Raw genomic sequence first — 16,687 nt, 5'->3', positions numbered from 1 at the left:
GATATGACAAATGCCATTGCCAAGGGTTTCACTGATGTCAGGAAGCCAGCATGTGCCTCTGTGAGGCTGGACTGCACAGGTCTTTCCATCTTTGTGTGCTATGACACAACGATGGTTAGTTAAAATCATAGTGGAAATACTAATAACAAAAGTGGAGCCAAACTGCATGACCATGTGGGGAGCTTATTGTTAAATGTTTACTAATGTGCCCCTGGCTACCATCCTTACTATATGAGACAGCTTATCATACTGAACATAATTAAAAGTGCTAAGATCCCCAAAGAGATATTAGCAAATGGCAGAAGAAATATAAATTATCATAGGCACATTAACAAGTGGACTCAACATCTTTAAGGAAAAAAACAGCATTTCATTTCTGTGCAATGAGCAAGGTTTGAAATCATAAATCTTGATGTTGGCATCAACATCAAGCATATAACACTAACTGAGTGTAAATTAGTGCAGAGATTGTGAAGCCAATTTAGCAACACACATCAGGAACTTTTATAGTGTCTGAGCTTGAGTAATGTCATTTCCAAGAATATATACCATGGAAGTAACTCTACACACAAGGATATTTCAATATTAAGAAAAAATTAAGCAAACCCTGATCTATACCCTTATGTATAGAGATTTTTGTGATGCAAGTTTTTTTTACACTAAAGATTGTGCTTGATTTGATAGTCTTTCTTCTAAGTGGAAATACTTGCAAGGACTAGAGGGAGGTTGCTCTGAGTGTTTGTAGAGACAGTCATTTGGTGGTAGGATTGTGAGAATATTTTCCCAGGTTTCAAATTCTCTCCCTGAATTCAAATGAATTATAATGACGAAACATTGTTTTTCTCTGCAATAAAGCATAAAATTTCCCTTTACTGAGGGAAAATAAATTAATTTTGAAACTTACAGTGAATTCCTTGTTAAAAGCCTTTTGTTTGTCTAGGTTTGGTGGTGCATGCCTGTAACCCCAATATTTGGAATGCAAAGGCAAAGAGAGTCACAGGCTCAAGGCCAGCATGCCTCAAAAAAAACATTTGACTTTTAAAATGGACAAACCACTCACTCTGCTGCTAAAATTGTAGTAAGGTACCCCTCCACCAATTCTTTCAAGGACTTGAGTTAAGCATTATTTCATATTTCATTATCTCTTTAGACACAAAATGCAAATGAACTAGCTGGGTTGATGAGTCTAGTTTCCTTTAAAATATTGGAGTAGCATCCATTTTCCTATATAATGTTCTTTAACTGAGTTCTTTACCAATGCTAAACCTAGAAGTTTTCTGCTTTGCAATGTTTAATTAGATTACCTTAAAACTTTGAATGCATTTTTGTGGTGCTGTGGATTGGTGTCAGGGCTTACACATGCTAGGCAAGTGTTCAGCCACTGAACTATACTTTCAGCTTTTGATTTTGCAATGTAGCACAGGATGTCCTGGAGCATGTGATTCTCCTGTGTCTTGTGTCCAGCTGCTGAGGTTACAGGCATGTGTCAATGTGCCCGGAAATGGAAACAGTGTTCACACATTCAGTTTTATGACTTCATGGAACGTTTTAAATTTTCTCCATCCTTTTGGTTGCATTGTAGAGTCTACTAGACCTACATGTAAAGATCAAATTTACATGAGCCACTTGTACTGAGTTAACCCCATGGGTGCTGTCTTGTTGTCTTTCTACTTAAAAAAAAAATCTGTCCCAAAATTTCACTGGTACTCGATGAGGGGAAATACAGAGCAGGGAATTGTTGTCAGTTATCATGGTTGTACAAGTTCTGAACTTTTGCCTGAGGTATCCTCTCCTCTAGATCCCTTGCCCAAAAGTTATCTGTGTAGACTCACGATGTGTAAACACCCTCAGAATTCTGAACAAAAGGCTTTTATTCTTTTAACATATTAGAAATCATTTTTAGACAAAACTTCACAGAGAAACCCTGTCTCAAACAAAATAAAACAAACAAAAAAGCATTTTTTTTGCCTGATGTGTGGCTTACCATTGAACTAAACTGAATCTAAGCCTCATGGAGATTTTACTATGGAAGGAAAACAGACAAACATATAGTATCACACTTAGTTGTGATAACTATGGATAAAAATAAAGTTTAAGGGAGGCTAAAAGTGTTGAGGTGGGCAGGGGATGAGTCTGGTGTGGGAGAAGTGCTATTGTACAAAGTGGCATTTGAGCAGGAACTTCAAGAAAATACAGAACATTCATAGAGCTGTCTACAGGAAGACGGTCTGACTAAAGTGAACAGCAAGAAGGGAGGCTGGCATGGCCAGAGAGAAGACTGAGCGCCAGGCCATTGTTGGGTGGTTTGTTGATATAAACAAATACATACATACACAAAGCTCTACTTCAACTTATGTCAGCCTTAAAGACTAAGACTAAGAAAGCCTATGAGGACAATATTTGACATAGTAAACCATTCTCTTTACTGTCTCAAAAGAGATGAACAGTATTTTCTAAGGAAAGTTTTGTTTTCTTTACTTTTTTTACCATAATGAGCTGTGCAAAGTTTAGCAACAACTGTAGCATATTTCTGATTGAAAAATGATTTGACAGTCAGTATTCTTTGTTGGGTTGTGATGGCAAAAAATGGAAACAGATGTACCTCAATGTTTTGGTTGAGTTTCTTGACGATGCTAGTGATGGTCTGTATGTGACTTTCTAGTAACTTCCTGGCAAGAGATTCTTCTTTTCGAAAGCCCTGGCTTCCCTGGAGGCAAGCAGAGATGTCCTCCTTGATGCGGAAGGCCTGCTCAAGGAGGAAGGCTATGGTGCGCTCCTGGTTATTCAGCCTGTCTTGTAGTTGACTTGTCTGGTTGCTTGGCATGGCAGGAAGAAAGGGGCAACCCCTGTTCAGAAAAAGGACACACCATCGTGTTACAAGCGTGAACACAGGTCTGTCTCAGTCACTGTTTAATTGCTATGAAGAGACACCATAGCCAAGACAACCCTGACACATAATAATCAAAACACCAAATGCAGAAAATAAAGAAATATTAAAAGCACTAAGGGGAAAATGTCAAGTAACATATAAAGGCAGACCTATCAGAATTACACCAGACTTCACACCAGAGACTATGAAAGCCAGAATATCTTGGACAAATATCATACAGACCCTAAGAGAACACAAATGCCAGCCCAAGCTACTATATCCAGCAAAACTCTCAATTAACATAGATGGAGAAACCAAGAGATTCCATGACAAAACCAAATTTCCACGATATCTTCATACAAATCCAGTCCTACAAAGGAGCTAAAACAGTGGAAAAGCAACAGCGTTTTCGACACATGGTGCTGGTTCAACTGGAGGTGAGCATGTAAAAGAATGCATAGCGATCCATTCTTATTTCCTTGTTCAAAGCTCAAGTCCAAGTGGATCAAGGACCTCCACATAAAACCAGATACACCGAATCTAACAGAAGAGAAAATGGGGAAGAGCCTTGCTCATATGGGCACAGGGGGAAATATCCCGAACAGAATACCAATGGCTTATATTCTAAGATCAACAATCAACATATGGAAATTAGTCTGGTGGGTCCTCAGAAAATTGGACATAGTATTACCAGAGTATCCAGCTATACCACTCCTGGGCATATACCCAAAAGAAGCTCCAACATATAACAAGAAAACGTGCTCCACTATGTTCATAGTAGCTTATTTACAATAGCCAGAAGCTAGAAAGAACACAGATGTCCTTCAATGGAGGAATGGATACAAAAAATGTGGTACATTTGCACGATGGAGTACAGCTCAGCTATTAAAAATGACTTTATGAAATTCTTAGGCAAATAGAGGAACTAGAAAATATCATACTGAGTGAGGTAACTCAGTCACAAAAACAAAACATATGGTTTTGTTTTGCACTCACCGATAAGCAGATATTAGTCCAAGAGCTAGGAAAAACTAAGATATAATCCACAGACCACATGATGCTCAAGAAGAAGGAAGACCACTGGTGCCCAAACCTCGCTGATCCCAGCCCACAGCTCCCTGCTCCCAAACCCCGTGGGAGAAAGAACTCATTGCCCAGACTTGTGGGCAATCCTGAGACTGCAGGGCAGGAGAGAAGGCCACTTCTACCCACCTTTGTCCACATCCCTGGCCCAAGAGGAAACTGTATAAGGCCTCTGGGCACAGGAAGATATGGCAATCAAGCTGCAGGAGCCCTGTGGTCCAGACTGTGCCCGGATCTGAACAGACCTGGTCAAAGAGCTCCCTGCACCCAAATCCCATGGAAGGGAGAACTAGACCTTCAGAGGGGCAGACAGGCCTGGGAAACCAGAGGAGACTACTCTCTGCCCACATTTCTGATTCTAGAGGAAAACACCTAGCGCCATCTGGACCCCCTGTGCACAGGGACGCAGGAGAAGTATGGGCAGGCCTTTCTGGTTCCTGCTCACAGGGACAGCTGAAAGCCAGAGGACAGGAATGACTGCATGCCTGAAAGCAGAACACTCTGTTTCCATAACTGGCTGAAAGAAAACAGGAAAACAGGTCTACAGCACCCCTGACACACAGGCCTATAGGATGGTCAAGTCACTGTCAGAAAGAGCAAACAATGTAACACCAGAGACAACCTGATGGTGAGAGGCAAGCACAGGAACCCAAGCAACAGAAACCAAGACTACATGGCATCATCGGAGTCCAATTCTTCCCCCAAAGCAAACACTGAATATCCAAACACACCAGAAAAGCAAGATCTAGATTTAAAATTACATTTGATCATGATGATGGAGGACTTTAAGAAAGATATAAAGAACTCCCTTAGAGAAATGGAAGAAAACACAAGTAAACAAGTAGAAACCCTTTGAGAGGAAACACAAAAATTCCAGAAAGAATTACAGGGAAACACAATCAAACAGGTGAAGGAATAGAAAATGGAAATAGAAGTAATAAAGAAAGCACAAAGGGAGACAACCCTGGATATAGAAAGCCAAAGGAAGAGAAAAGGAGCTGTAGATACAAGCATCACCCACAGAATAAAAGAGATAGAAGAGAGAATCTCAGGAGCAGAAGATTCAATAGAAATCATCGACACAACTGTCAAAGATAATGTAAAATGGAAAAAGCTACTGGCCCAAAACATACAGGAAATCCAGGAACAATGAGAAGATTAAACCTAAGGATAATAGGTATAGAAGAGAGTGAAGACTCCCAACACAAAGGACCAGTAAATATCTTCAAAAGAATCATAGAAAAAAACTTACCTAACCTAAAGAAAGAGATACCCATAAGCATACAAGAAGCCTACAGAACTCCAAATAGATTGGACCAGAAAAGAACTCTTCCAGTCACATAATAGTCAAAACATCAAAAGCACAAGACAAAGAAATAATATTAAAAACAGTAAGGGAAAAAGGTCATGTAACATATAAAGGCAGACATATCAGAATTACACCAGACTTCTCACCAGAGACAATGAAAGCCAGAAGATCCTGGACAGATGTCATACAGATCCTAAGGGAACATAAATGCCAGCCCAGGTTACTGTATCCAGCAAAATTCTCAACATAGGTGGAGAAACCAAGATATTCTATGACAAAACCAATTTTATACAATATCTTTCTTCAAATCCAGCCCTTCAAAGGATAAAAAATGGTAAAGCCCAACAAAAGGAGGCATGCTACACCCTAGAAAAAGCAAGAAACTAATCATTTTGCAACAAAACAAAGAGAAGACAAGGACACAAACATAATCTCACCTCCACATATGAAGATAACAGGAAACAACAATCATTATTCCTTAATATCTTTCAACATCAAGGGACTCAGTTCCCCAATGAAAAGACACATATTAACAAACTGGATACCTAATGAGGGCCCAGCATTTTGCTGCCTACAGGAAACACACCTCAGAAACAAAGACAGACACTACCTCAGAGTGAAAGGCTGGAAAACAACTTTCCAAGCAAATGGTCAGAAGAAGCAAGCTGGAGTAGCCATTCTAATATCAGATAAAATCAATTTTCAACCAAAAGTCATCAAAAAGGATAAGGAAGAGCACTTCATATTCATCAAAGGAAAAATCTACCAAGATGAACTCTCAATCCTAAATATCTATGCTCCAAATACAAGGGCACAAACATACTTAAAAAGCGCATATTAAAGCGCAAAGCACACATTGCACCTCACACAATAATAGTAGGAGATTTCAACACCCCACTCTCATCAATGGACAGATCATGGAAACAGAAATTAAACAGAGACATAGACAGACTAACAGAGGTTATGAACAAAATGGACTTAACAGATATTTATAGAACATTTTATCCTAAAACAAAAGGATATACCTTCTTCTCAGCTCCTCATGGCACTTTCTCCAAAATTGACCATATAATCAGTCAAAAAGCAGGCCTCAACAGATACAGAAAGATAGAAATAATCCCATGCATCCTATCAGACCACCAAGGGCTAAAGCTTGTCTTCAATAACAATAAGGGAAGAATGTCCACATATACATGGAAGTTGAACAATGCTCTACTCAATGATAACCTGGTCAAGGAAGAAATGAAGAAAGAAATTAAAGACTTCTTAGAATTTAATGAAAATGAAGGTACAACATACCCAAACTTATGGGACACAATGAAAGCTGTGCTAAGAGGAAAACTCATAGCTCTGAGTGCCTGCAGAAAGAAACAGGAAAGAGCATATATCAGCAGCTTGACAGCACACCTAAAAGCTCTAGAACAAAAAGAAGCAAACACACACAGGAGGAGTAGAAAGCAGGAAATAATCAAACTCAGAGCTGAAATCAACCAAGTAGACACAAAAAGGACTATACAAAGAACCAACAGACCCAAAAGCTGGTTCTTTGAGAAAATCAACAAGATAGATAAACCCTTAGCCACACTAACGAGAGGATATGATAGTATAAGTGATCCCAAAAGTTCCACCAGAGAACTACTAACCCTGATAAATACCTTCAGCAAAGTGGCTGGGTATAAAATTAACTCAAATCAAATAGTAGCCTTCCTCTACACAAAAGAGAAACAAGCCGAGAAAGAAATTAGGCAAACAACACCCTTCATAATAGTCCCAATCTATATAAAATACCTCAGTGTGACTTTAACCAAGCAAGTGAAATATCTCTATGATAAGAAGTTCAAGACTCTGAAGAAAGAAATTGAAGATCTCAGAAGATCAAATCCTCCAATGCTCATGGATTGGCAGAATTAATAAAGTAAAAATGGCCATTTTACCAAAAAGCGATCTACAGATTCAATACAATCCCCATCAAAATACCAATCCACTTCTTCAGAGAGTTAGACAGAACAATTTGCAAATTCACCTGGAGTAGCAAAATACCCAGGATAGCTAAAACTATCCTCAGCAATAAAAGGACTACCAGGGGAATCATTATCCCTGGACTCAAGCAGTATTACAGAGCAATAGCGATAAAAAAAACAAAACAAAACTGTATGGTATTGGTACAGAGACAGGCAGATCGACCAGTGGAATAGAATTGAAGACCCAGAAATGAACCCACACACATATGGTCACTTGATCTTTGACAAAGGAGCCAAAACCATCCAATGGAAAAAAGATAGCATTTTCAGCAAATGGTGCTGGTTCAAATGGAGGTCAACATGTAGAAGAATGCAGATCGATCCATGCTTATCACCCTGTACAAAGCTTAAGTCCAAGTGGGTCAAGGACCTCCACATCAAACCAGATATACTCAAACTAATAGAAGAAATAGTGGAGAAGTATCTCGAACACATGGACACTGGAGAAAATTTCCTGAACAAATCACCAATGGCTTATGCTCTAAGATCAAGAATCGATAAATGGGATCTCATAAAACTACAATGCTTTTTTATGGCAAAGGGCACTGTCATTAAGACAAAATGGCAACTAACAGATTGGGAAAAGATCTTTAACAATCCTACAAATGATAGAGGGCTTATATCCAAAATATACAAAGAACTCAGGAAGTTAGACTGCAGGGAGACAAATGACCCCATTAAAAATGGGGTTCAGAGCTAAACAAAGAATTCACAGCTAAGTAATATTGAATGGCTGAGAAGCACCTAAAGAAATGTTCAACATCTTTAGTCATAAGGGAAATGCAAATCAAAACATCCCTGAGATTCCACCTCACACCAGTAGGAATGTCTAAGATCAAAAACTCCAGTGATAGCAGATGCTGGCGAGGATGTGGAGAAAGAGGTACACTCCTCCATTGTTGGTGGGATTGCAGACTGGTACAACCAATCTGGAAATCAATCTGGACGTTCCTCAAAAAATTGGATATTGCGCTTCCTGAGGACTCAGGTATACCTCTCTTGGGCATATACCTAAAAGATGCTCCGACATATAACAAAGACACATGCTCCATTATGTTCATAACAGTCCTATTTATAATAGCCAGAAGCTGGAAAGAACCCAGATGCCCTTCAACAGAGGAATGGATACAGAAAATGTGGTAAATCTACACAATGGAGAACTACTCAGCTATCAAAAACAATGACTTTATGAAATTCATAGGCAAATGGATGGAACTGGAAAATATCATCCTGAGTGAGGTAACCCAATCACAGAAAAACACACATGGTATGCACTGATTGACAAGTGGATATTAGCCCACATGCTCAAATTACCATAGATGCACAGAACACATGAAACTCAAGAAGGATGACCAAAATGCGAATGCTTCACTCCTTCTTTAAAAGGGGACCAAGAATACCCTTTGGAGGGGATAGGGAGCCAATGTTTAGAACAGAGGCTGAAGGAACGCCCATTCAGAGCCTGCCCCACATGTGGCCCATACATATACAGCCACCAAACTAGATAAGATGGATGAAGCAAAGAAGTGCAGGCTGACAGGAACCAGATGTAGATCTCTCCTGAGAGACCCAGCCAGAATATGGCAAATACACAGGCGAATGCCAGCAGCAAACCACTGAACTGAGAACAGGAACCCCGTTTGAGGAATCAGAGAAAGGAATGAAAGAGGTGAAGGGGCTTTAGACCGCATATGAGCAACAATGCCAACCAGAGCTTCCAGGGACTAAGCCACTACCCAAAAACTATATATACATGGACTGACCCTGGGATTCAACTTAATAGGTATCAATGAATAGCTTGGTAAGGGCACCAGTGGAAGGGGAAGCCCTTGGTCCTTCCAAGGCTGGATCCCCAGCGAACGGGATTCTTATGGGAAGAGTGATAATAGGGGGATGATGGGGAGGGGAACAACCATATAGAAGGGGAGGTGGAGTGTTATGGGGATGTTGGCCTAGAAACTGGGAAAGGGAATAACATTTGAAATGTAAATAAGAAATACTCAATTCAATAAAGATGGAAAAAAAGAAAAAAAAAAAAAAGACCAACGTGTGAATGTTTCAGCCCTTCTTAGAAGGGGGGAACAAAATACTCAAGAAGGAAATATGGAGACAAAGTAAAGAGCAGAGACTGAAGGAAAGTTCATCCAGACACTGCCCCACCTGGGGATTCACCCCATATACAGACACCAAACCCAGACACTATTGTGGATGCTAGTAAGTGCATGCTGACAGGAACCTGATACAGCTGTCTCCTGTGAGGCTCTGTCATAGCCTGACATATACAGAGGCTCATAGCCAACTATTGACTGAGCATGTGGTCCCCAGTGGAGGAGTTAAAGGACTGAAGGAGCTGAAAGGGTTTGCAACCCCATAGGAAGAACAGTATCAACCAACTAGACCCCTCCAAACTTCCGGGGGCTAAACCACCAACCATAGAGTATACATGGAAGGATCCATGGCTCCAGCTGCATATGTAGCAGAGGATGGCATTGCTGGCATCAATGGGAGAAGAAGCCCTTGGACCTGGGAAGGCTTGATTCCCCAGTGTAAGGGAGATGGGAGGGAGTGGGTGGGTGAAGAACCCCCCTCATAGAAGTAGGGGAGAGAGTATGGAATAGGGTGTTTCCAGAGGGCAAAATGGGAAAGGGGATAACATTTGAAATGTAAATAAATAAAATATCCAATAAAAAGAAAGAGAGAAAAGAACAAAAATAATTAAAAAAAGAAAAAGATATCTTCTGTCAACCTCTGTCCAACTCTCACTCTCTCTCTCTCTCTCAATCTCTCTCTCTCTCTCTCAATCTCTCTCTCTCTCTCTCTCTCAATCTCTCTCTCTCTCTCTCTCTCTCTCTCTCTCTCTCTCTCTCACACACACACACACACACACACACACACGACTGTTTACAGAGTTTCTATGACAATCTGTCTTGGAATAGTAAGTAAAATGGCTACTACAAAAGAATTGTATATCCAAACAAAATGTACAATATTGTATGCATTATCTTTCTCTTGGTGACTTACATTTTGCATTATCTTCTTAGTGTTTTACAGTATTATATTAGCTTCACAGAAAAGGAAAATGGCTTATAGAATAACTGCCCGAGGTCATTCTAGACACATGACTAACTTGATTATTTTATCACTGAGTACAGGTCACTGCCAATGCTCTTGAATGCAGATCTGATCTTTATCTTAAAGGCTACAATTTCACTAGATTTATGTAGAGGAATTATATTAACTTTAAACTAGTGTGCAATGCTATTCAATTTCCTGGGGACTTTCATTATGCTGTGGTTCAGTAAGGCCGCCTTTGCAGGGGTGGGGGTGGGGGTGGAGGGGTTTTTGTTCAACACACAGAGCGTCTGCAAGAGCACTCATTATAAAGGTGTATTCCAGTGTGAGCACTGATGAGTTCTGAAGACTTCAAGTATAAGCTAGTGTTGTATACAGGTATGCATAGGAAGTACTCCAAAGAATGACATGAGGTCACAGCCTGAAAAAAGACATACAAAAAAAAGTGACAGAATCAAACAGGGATTGGGGGCTGTGTATGCAGAAGTCTAGTGGGAGATGGCCCAGCAGTGGTATATTAGACCAGGAAAGCCCTCAAATAGGCAGGTTCCATCGGAACCCTTACTGCCATGGAGTATACCTTTACCTGCAGCCTGAAAGTACTTATAGTACCTTGTCATACTATGTGTGTATTTCAAACAGAAGAAACAGAGGGCAAAGAATAAGATGTTTACCAAGTGAGCTTGTCCAGCCTTCCTCCTGAGAACATTTTGGAGGATTCATCATGGCACTCTGTCTCACTGATTGAAACTATGGTGTATGGACAGATTTTGTGATTTAAAAACAGTTTATGTGACTGAGAAAAGACTGATCAATCACACATCCTTCAACTGAGGGGTTCCTCCAGCAATCTGCTAGTGAGATTACACACTTCAAGAGACATCTCCCAGCCTTTGGATAATAACCAATGATAACCTTGTGAGGCCATCTGAGTCCAAATCACCCAGGGAGCTACTCTACACTGCCAATCCATAGAAATTGTGGGAAAATATTTGGTGTTTTGTGCTACTGTATTTTGACAGACTTTGCTACATAGCAGTAGGTAAGAAATAGAGACACTGATGTATCTGAAACACTGTTGGCTTGAGATTAAGGTGGTGAGTCTGGACACGAGGGGAGGAAAGACATCATAGAGATTAAGCACCCGCAGTTAGATTATTGTACAGGTTCTAATCTGTGTTTAATGAATAATGATTCCTTTAATCAAAGTTTACAGTTAAAAATCACTAGATGTAGGGGAAAATAAATGAGAGAGAGAGAGAGAGAGAGAGAGAGAGAGAGAGAGAGTGTGTGTGTGTGTGTGTGTGTGTGTGTGTGTGTGTGTGTGTAAATTCCCTATTGGTTAGACTGAGATATATCTAGAGATAGAGCATTAGATGTTACCTAAAAATTTAGCAATACTTGATTTGGGGAGGACAGTGCAATTGGCTGATGTGATGTGTGCCTTGCATGTGCATGTACATGTGTCATGGGAAGAAGGCATTTTCACACATTGTTGAGTATAAGGTAGAGGCTCTCCAGACCACATTTCCCAGCAATCTTATAGGTACGAGGTGCTTATTGGCACTCCACTGGGATTGTCAGCTACAGACTTACAGTGTCTCAGTAGGTATCTATGAAAGGGAGAGAAGAAGCTGTTGCAGATACTGTGGTCTGAGCAAAGGTTACATGCTGACATTACATCCTCACAAGCATCACTTACATAGAAAAGAATTGAATTATCTATCTTGGTCCTACTCTACCCTACTGTCCACCTGGGACTCTATTTTATCTCATTATCAACCTTAGCTTTATAAAATCCTAGATGCTTCCTGCCATTGATTAGAGGCCCAGGAACTGGCATTTGATATGGAGGAATCAGGAATTTCTGGAACCGTCTTTAGCTTTATGGGGTATGTCTTCCCTTCTGCCCAAGAGTCCTAGCAACTGCAGAATCACTGGTGAGGCTGTCCCAAGATCTATTCTTAGCTCTAGATGGCCTTCAGGGGCCAAAAACAGCTTTAGCCACCTTGAGAACTCGAGACTTTAAAAGAGGAAGAACCTCAAGAACTACAGGTCCAAAAGGAACCCCAATTCCCCTAAAGGCAGTCGACCACCCCAAGATGACAGTCTTTGCTGTGTTCAAGTTGGACTATAGGAGCAGCAATTCTCAGGAACCAGGGAAATGGGAGTCTGCCTGCCAGAAAGAACCACTTCCCTTGGCTGTGGTTACAAATCAAAGCCCATGCTAGCCTCTAGACTCCTTCAGGATCTGTTCCCATGTACCTGGTTTCAAAGTTCACACTAGCATTCTGGCCTTCTCACTCCCTTTTCTATCCTAAACCAGTTCACAGGCTCCTCTCCTGTCAGCTACATCCTTTTTGCTTCTTTCTCTCTTTGCTCTGGACTCTTCCAAATTCTCTGTCTGTCTGTCTGTCTGTCTGTCTGTCTCTCTTCACACACACACACACACACACACACACACACAGAGAGAGAGAGAGAGAGAGAGAGAGAGAGAGAGAGAGAGAGAGATGTCAGAGATTTTCACTGAGTTTTCTCTTAAAACCATGACAGCTGATCTACATCTGCCTTGAAGAAACATGAATCAGCTGAGACAAAGGAGCTGAATGATTCAGGTCTTTGGGGTGGAATTTCTGGGTTGATAATAGTTTTGACACAAATGCATTAGCATGACTACTCTTTTCCCAACCAGAGAGAGTTCCTGGAACAGAACAGGAACTTGGAAGACCTGAAGAGAAAAAGCATGCACCCTATGAGAAATTCTGGAGCCGTGTGGAAACATGTGTGTGTGTGTGTGTGTGTGTGTGTGTGTGTAAGGCAATGTGCGAGCTTGTAAATACACTAATGTTATAATGTGCTTGCCACTTGTGCTCAGAAGAGTTTACTCCCCTCTGGGGTTGGGTTGGGAGGGCTTCTAGTAGGTAGCAGGTGGCCTGCTCTGGGACTTGCATTAGCAAAGTCACCTTGTTAAGTTTTTATCCACTGGGGTAGCTTATATGCTGTTTATGAACATGAAGGCCTTGCTTTGCTCTAAATGGCCAGTTCTTTGGAAATGTAATCTGAGTCAGAAGGTCTCAGTAAGAGATAGCTCAGTGAGTGTAGGAGGGTGAATAGGAAGCAAGCATTACTTGTGGCTTCTCTATTGTTCTGGGAAGAAACTACTCATGTGAAACTTGAGACTTCTGGGACCTTTGAGAAGAACCAGGCAGAGCTGAAGGGTTCTGTAAAGTGCTGAGTCACAATAACAAGAAACAGGAAGCACAGTAACCTAGACAGTTTCCTTCATGGGACTCCCCTGCAAATGGCTCAAAGCACGATGGCTTTCAACTTACTTTTTGCTAAGCAGCAGAAAGTAATGACTTGACAGATGGTCCTTATGTCCGACAGAGGCTGCCTGTGTTTTCCAGCTCTAGGTTCATGGTGTGAGAGAGATAATTATATGAAGCATATGAAAATCCTTTCTTACCATGTGTTACTATGGTAAGAAATCCTTTCTTACTATGTGTTACAAACAATGTGTGTCTATGATACACAAAGAGAAGGTAGATCATATGTAAACAATCTACAAAGGCCCAGAATTCAGCAGGCACATGTGTCTTTTACCTTCTACTGCTAGGAATGCCATTTTCTCTTTCTCTTTCTATCATGATTCACATGTCTGATTCATTGTTCAGGGACACAAGAACCTGAAAAATCTCATTAGGTATGCCTTAGACCTGAACCCATAACAAACATCTGGGATCTGCGTGCTCTAGCTCTGGATTACAGACATCTGCCACCTGGCTTTTATTTGTCTTGGGTGCAGGGAATCTGAACTATGAGCCCCACTAGTCCATCTTTCCAGTGCCTAGGGTGATTTTGTCTAAATTGTAAATGACAGCATGTACCCACTTAAAATCCTCCCTGTCTTGGCTTATCCATTCTCTGAGAGTAAGAACCCTGCTCATAGCCTCCCTCCCCATTCCTGTCATTCCATACTCCTGGGTTTCCTCTGACACCAAGCTATCTTTTTCACTCAGAGCCATGGCACTTGCAGATCCTTCTGCTGCATGTGATTTTTATAGAGTTATTGAATGGCTGCCTCCTGGGCATAGTCAGGTCTCAATGCCAGTTTTCCCAATTCGGACTCCTTTCTGCTCTGTTACTATCATGATTCCATAGTTCATTTTCTCCAAAGAACTTCATAAACTTATCTTACTTATCTGGTGTTGGGCTTAACTTCTTTTTTTCTAAACACAGATTTTTTTTTAATTTTTATTTTATGTGTATGAATGTTTTTGCCTTTATGGATGGTTGTGCATCATGCATATGTAAGTATTTGTGAAGGTCAGAAGAGTGTTGGGCCCTCTGGAACTGGAGTTACAGATGGTAGTTGGTTGTCATATGGGTGCTTGGAATTGTACGTGGGTCCTCTGCAAAAGGAACAAGCTGTCTCTCCAGCTACTTCATTTATTTTCTGTCCTCTGTCACTAGAAATGTGTCCTCTTATTTTCCACAGTATCCTCAGCACCCAGAAGGGCACATGGTACATAGTGGGAGGTTAAGTAATTATAGTTGACTAATTTCCATGTTCTGTTAATGCTAAGTAGAAAACTATAAAGTAGTAGGTTAATCCAGAGCAAAATAAAGTAGCCTTAGCCCAGGCAGCACTGTTCCTTCCTGTTGCCTGTACATCCAAGAAAAAGAAGAAGGCTGTGCTAAGGGCTTTTAATAGTCAGATTCAACCTACTACCCCTTTGGCTCCAAATGTTCTCCTGGAAAATTACCAAATGGAATATAGGCACATATACACTCTACAACTGTACCATGCTGATAATGCTCCCTTGTATCAGGTGAGTGAAACAGAGACGGGAGTGAATCATGGGACGGGATGCCAGGCCTGTTGATGGGGATGTGTAGCCTAATAATGATTTTTCTCATTAACTTCTTTGAGCTAATGCTTCTTGAGGTCACTAGGCAATCTGCTTCCTGGGCTGCCAAGAACCAGGGGCTCTCTAGTTTTCAGTTCTAGACAGATGCTTATAAAAGACACTATCAAGCCCCCTACTAAGATTATTTTCTTGTGTATTCTCATAATGGCAGGCATTGTTAAATACATTTCTAAATTCCTATTGGCCATGGTTCACACACATGTCTCTTGTGTCCTCTATGTTTACCTCATTCTTTTGGGCTTAGGCATGCGAGGTTTGGATAGAAACATGTGAAACAATTTTGCTTCGGGGATCTTGGCCTCAAAAAGGAGGATGAACATGAAGAAACATCCTTTTCTTCTATGGCGGTGCATGGAACTGTTGAACTTATCTTGTGAGCATAAAACAAAGGGGGACTCTGGTAAAGAACAGAAAACACCTGGCTGTTTGATGATTTTGTTAGGCCACCAAAGTAAGCAAACTCTAGATTCCGTTGCTGTCATTATTATATGAGCTAATTTGTACCTTTATATTTAAGCTCTTTTGCCTGGGGTTTCTGTTATGTGCAGGTAAAGCAACATTTCTTTATCTAGTGACTTTAAAATTGCATCATTATTAATTTATTTTGTGTGTATGTATGTGTGTGTATGTATATGTATGTGGAAGAATGGGGGCTATAGCACATGTGTGAAGGTCCTGGGGATCCAAGTCACATGTTCACGATTACTGGTAGCCAATCCTCTGCCTGCTGTACCATCTTGCCAGCTCCTATATTAGTGATTTACAAATAAGCATATAGCACTTACTGAATATTTACTAAATTTTTACTCTGTAACTTAGTGGGATTCAGTGTTTCTCATAAAAACATCTGAATTGATGTTATGGGAGGACAGGGAGATTATTAAAATACAGATTTGTTGGTTCCATCACAGACCTATTAAAACAATGTTGGAGTGGGTCAGGAGAGCCTTCATGTACGCATAAGGAAAGCACTTACATGATTCAAATGTTCCCTGAAGACTGAGTACCACAGTGTTGGGGTTTGGGTCAGGAATAAGAGAAGTCAGGATATAAAATGAATTGCTGAAGAGTGAAACATGAACTCTCATGTTCTGTCAACATTCAGAAACATGAAGGCAAGATGGAATGCATGATAATCTGAGGGTGAAATACAGGCTCCATTGCTGTTTCAAAACCAAGGGTTGCAGTTGTTGGATCTTCAAACAGGGTCAACAGGTGTGGTCTGCTGTTTGGTTATGAGTGATGGGATAGTGAGAAGCCTATGATAGCAAGAAGTCTATAGCAGGTTTTAGATCAAACAGTGCCATACAAGTGTGCTACAGTCCTGGGCTATAAGGGACCCAAAGTGCCCTCTTCTTGGGAGATGCTATAAGCTGTGACCAAAATTGTTCCGATACAGAGC

At 40.8% G+C, this 16,687-nt stretch overlaps 1 protein-coding gene across 1 annotated transcript in view; it reads right to left on the bottom strand.

Annotated features, from left to right (window-relative positions):
• Fam81b (family with sequence similarity 81 member B) overlaps positions 1 to 16,687 on the bottom strand; it is a 98,643-nt gene that overhangs the window by 64,090 nt on the left and 17,866 nt on the right. Inside the window, exon 4 of the mRNA XM_032899113.1 lies at positions 2,603 to 2,846. Within this exon, the coding sequence (XP_032755004.1) occupies positions 2,603 to 2,846 (244 nt within the window). The remainder of the gene's footprint in view (positions 1 to 2,602; positions 2,847 to 16,687) is intronic.

Source organism: Rattus rattus, chromosome 3, assembly GCF_011064425.1.
Source record: "Rattus rattus isolate New Zealand chromosome 3, Rrattus_CSIRO_v1, whole genome shotgun sequence".
NCBI classification, from domain to species: Eukaryota; Metazoa; Chordata; class Mammalia; order Rodentia; family Muridae; genus Rattus; species Rattus rattus.
The sequence above is the reverse complement of the archived record's forward strand: the minus strand, read 5'-3'. Positions and strand labels throughout refer to the sequence as shown.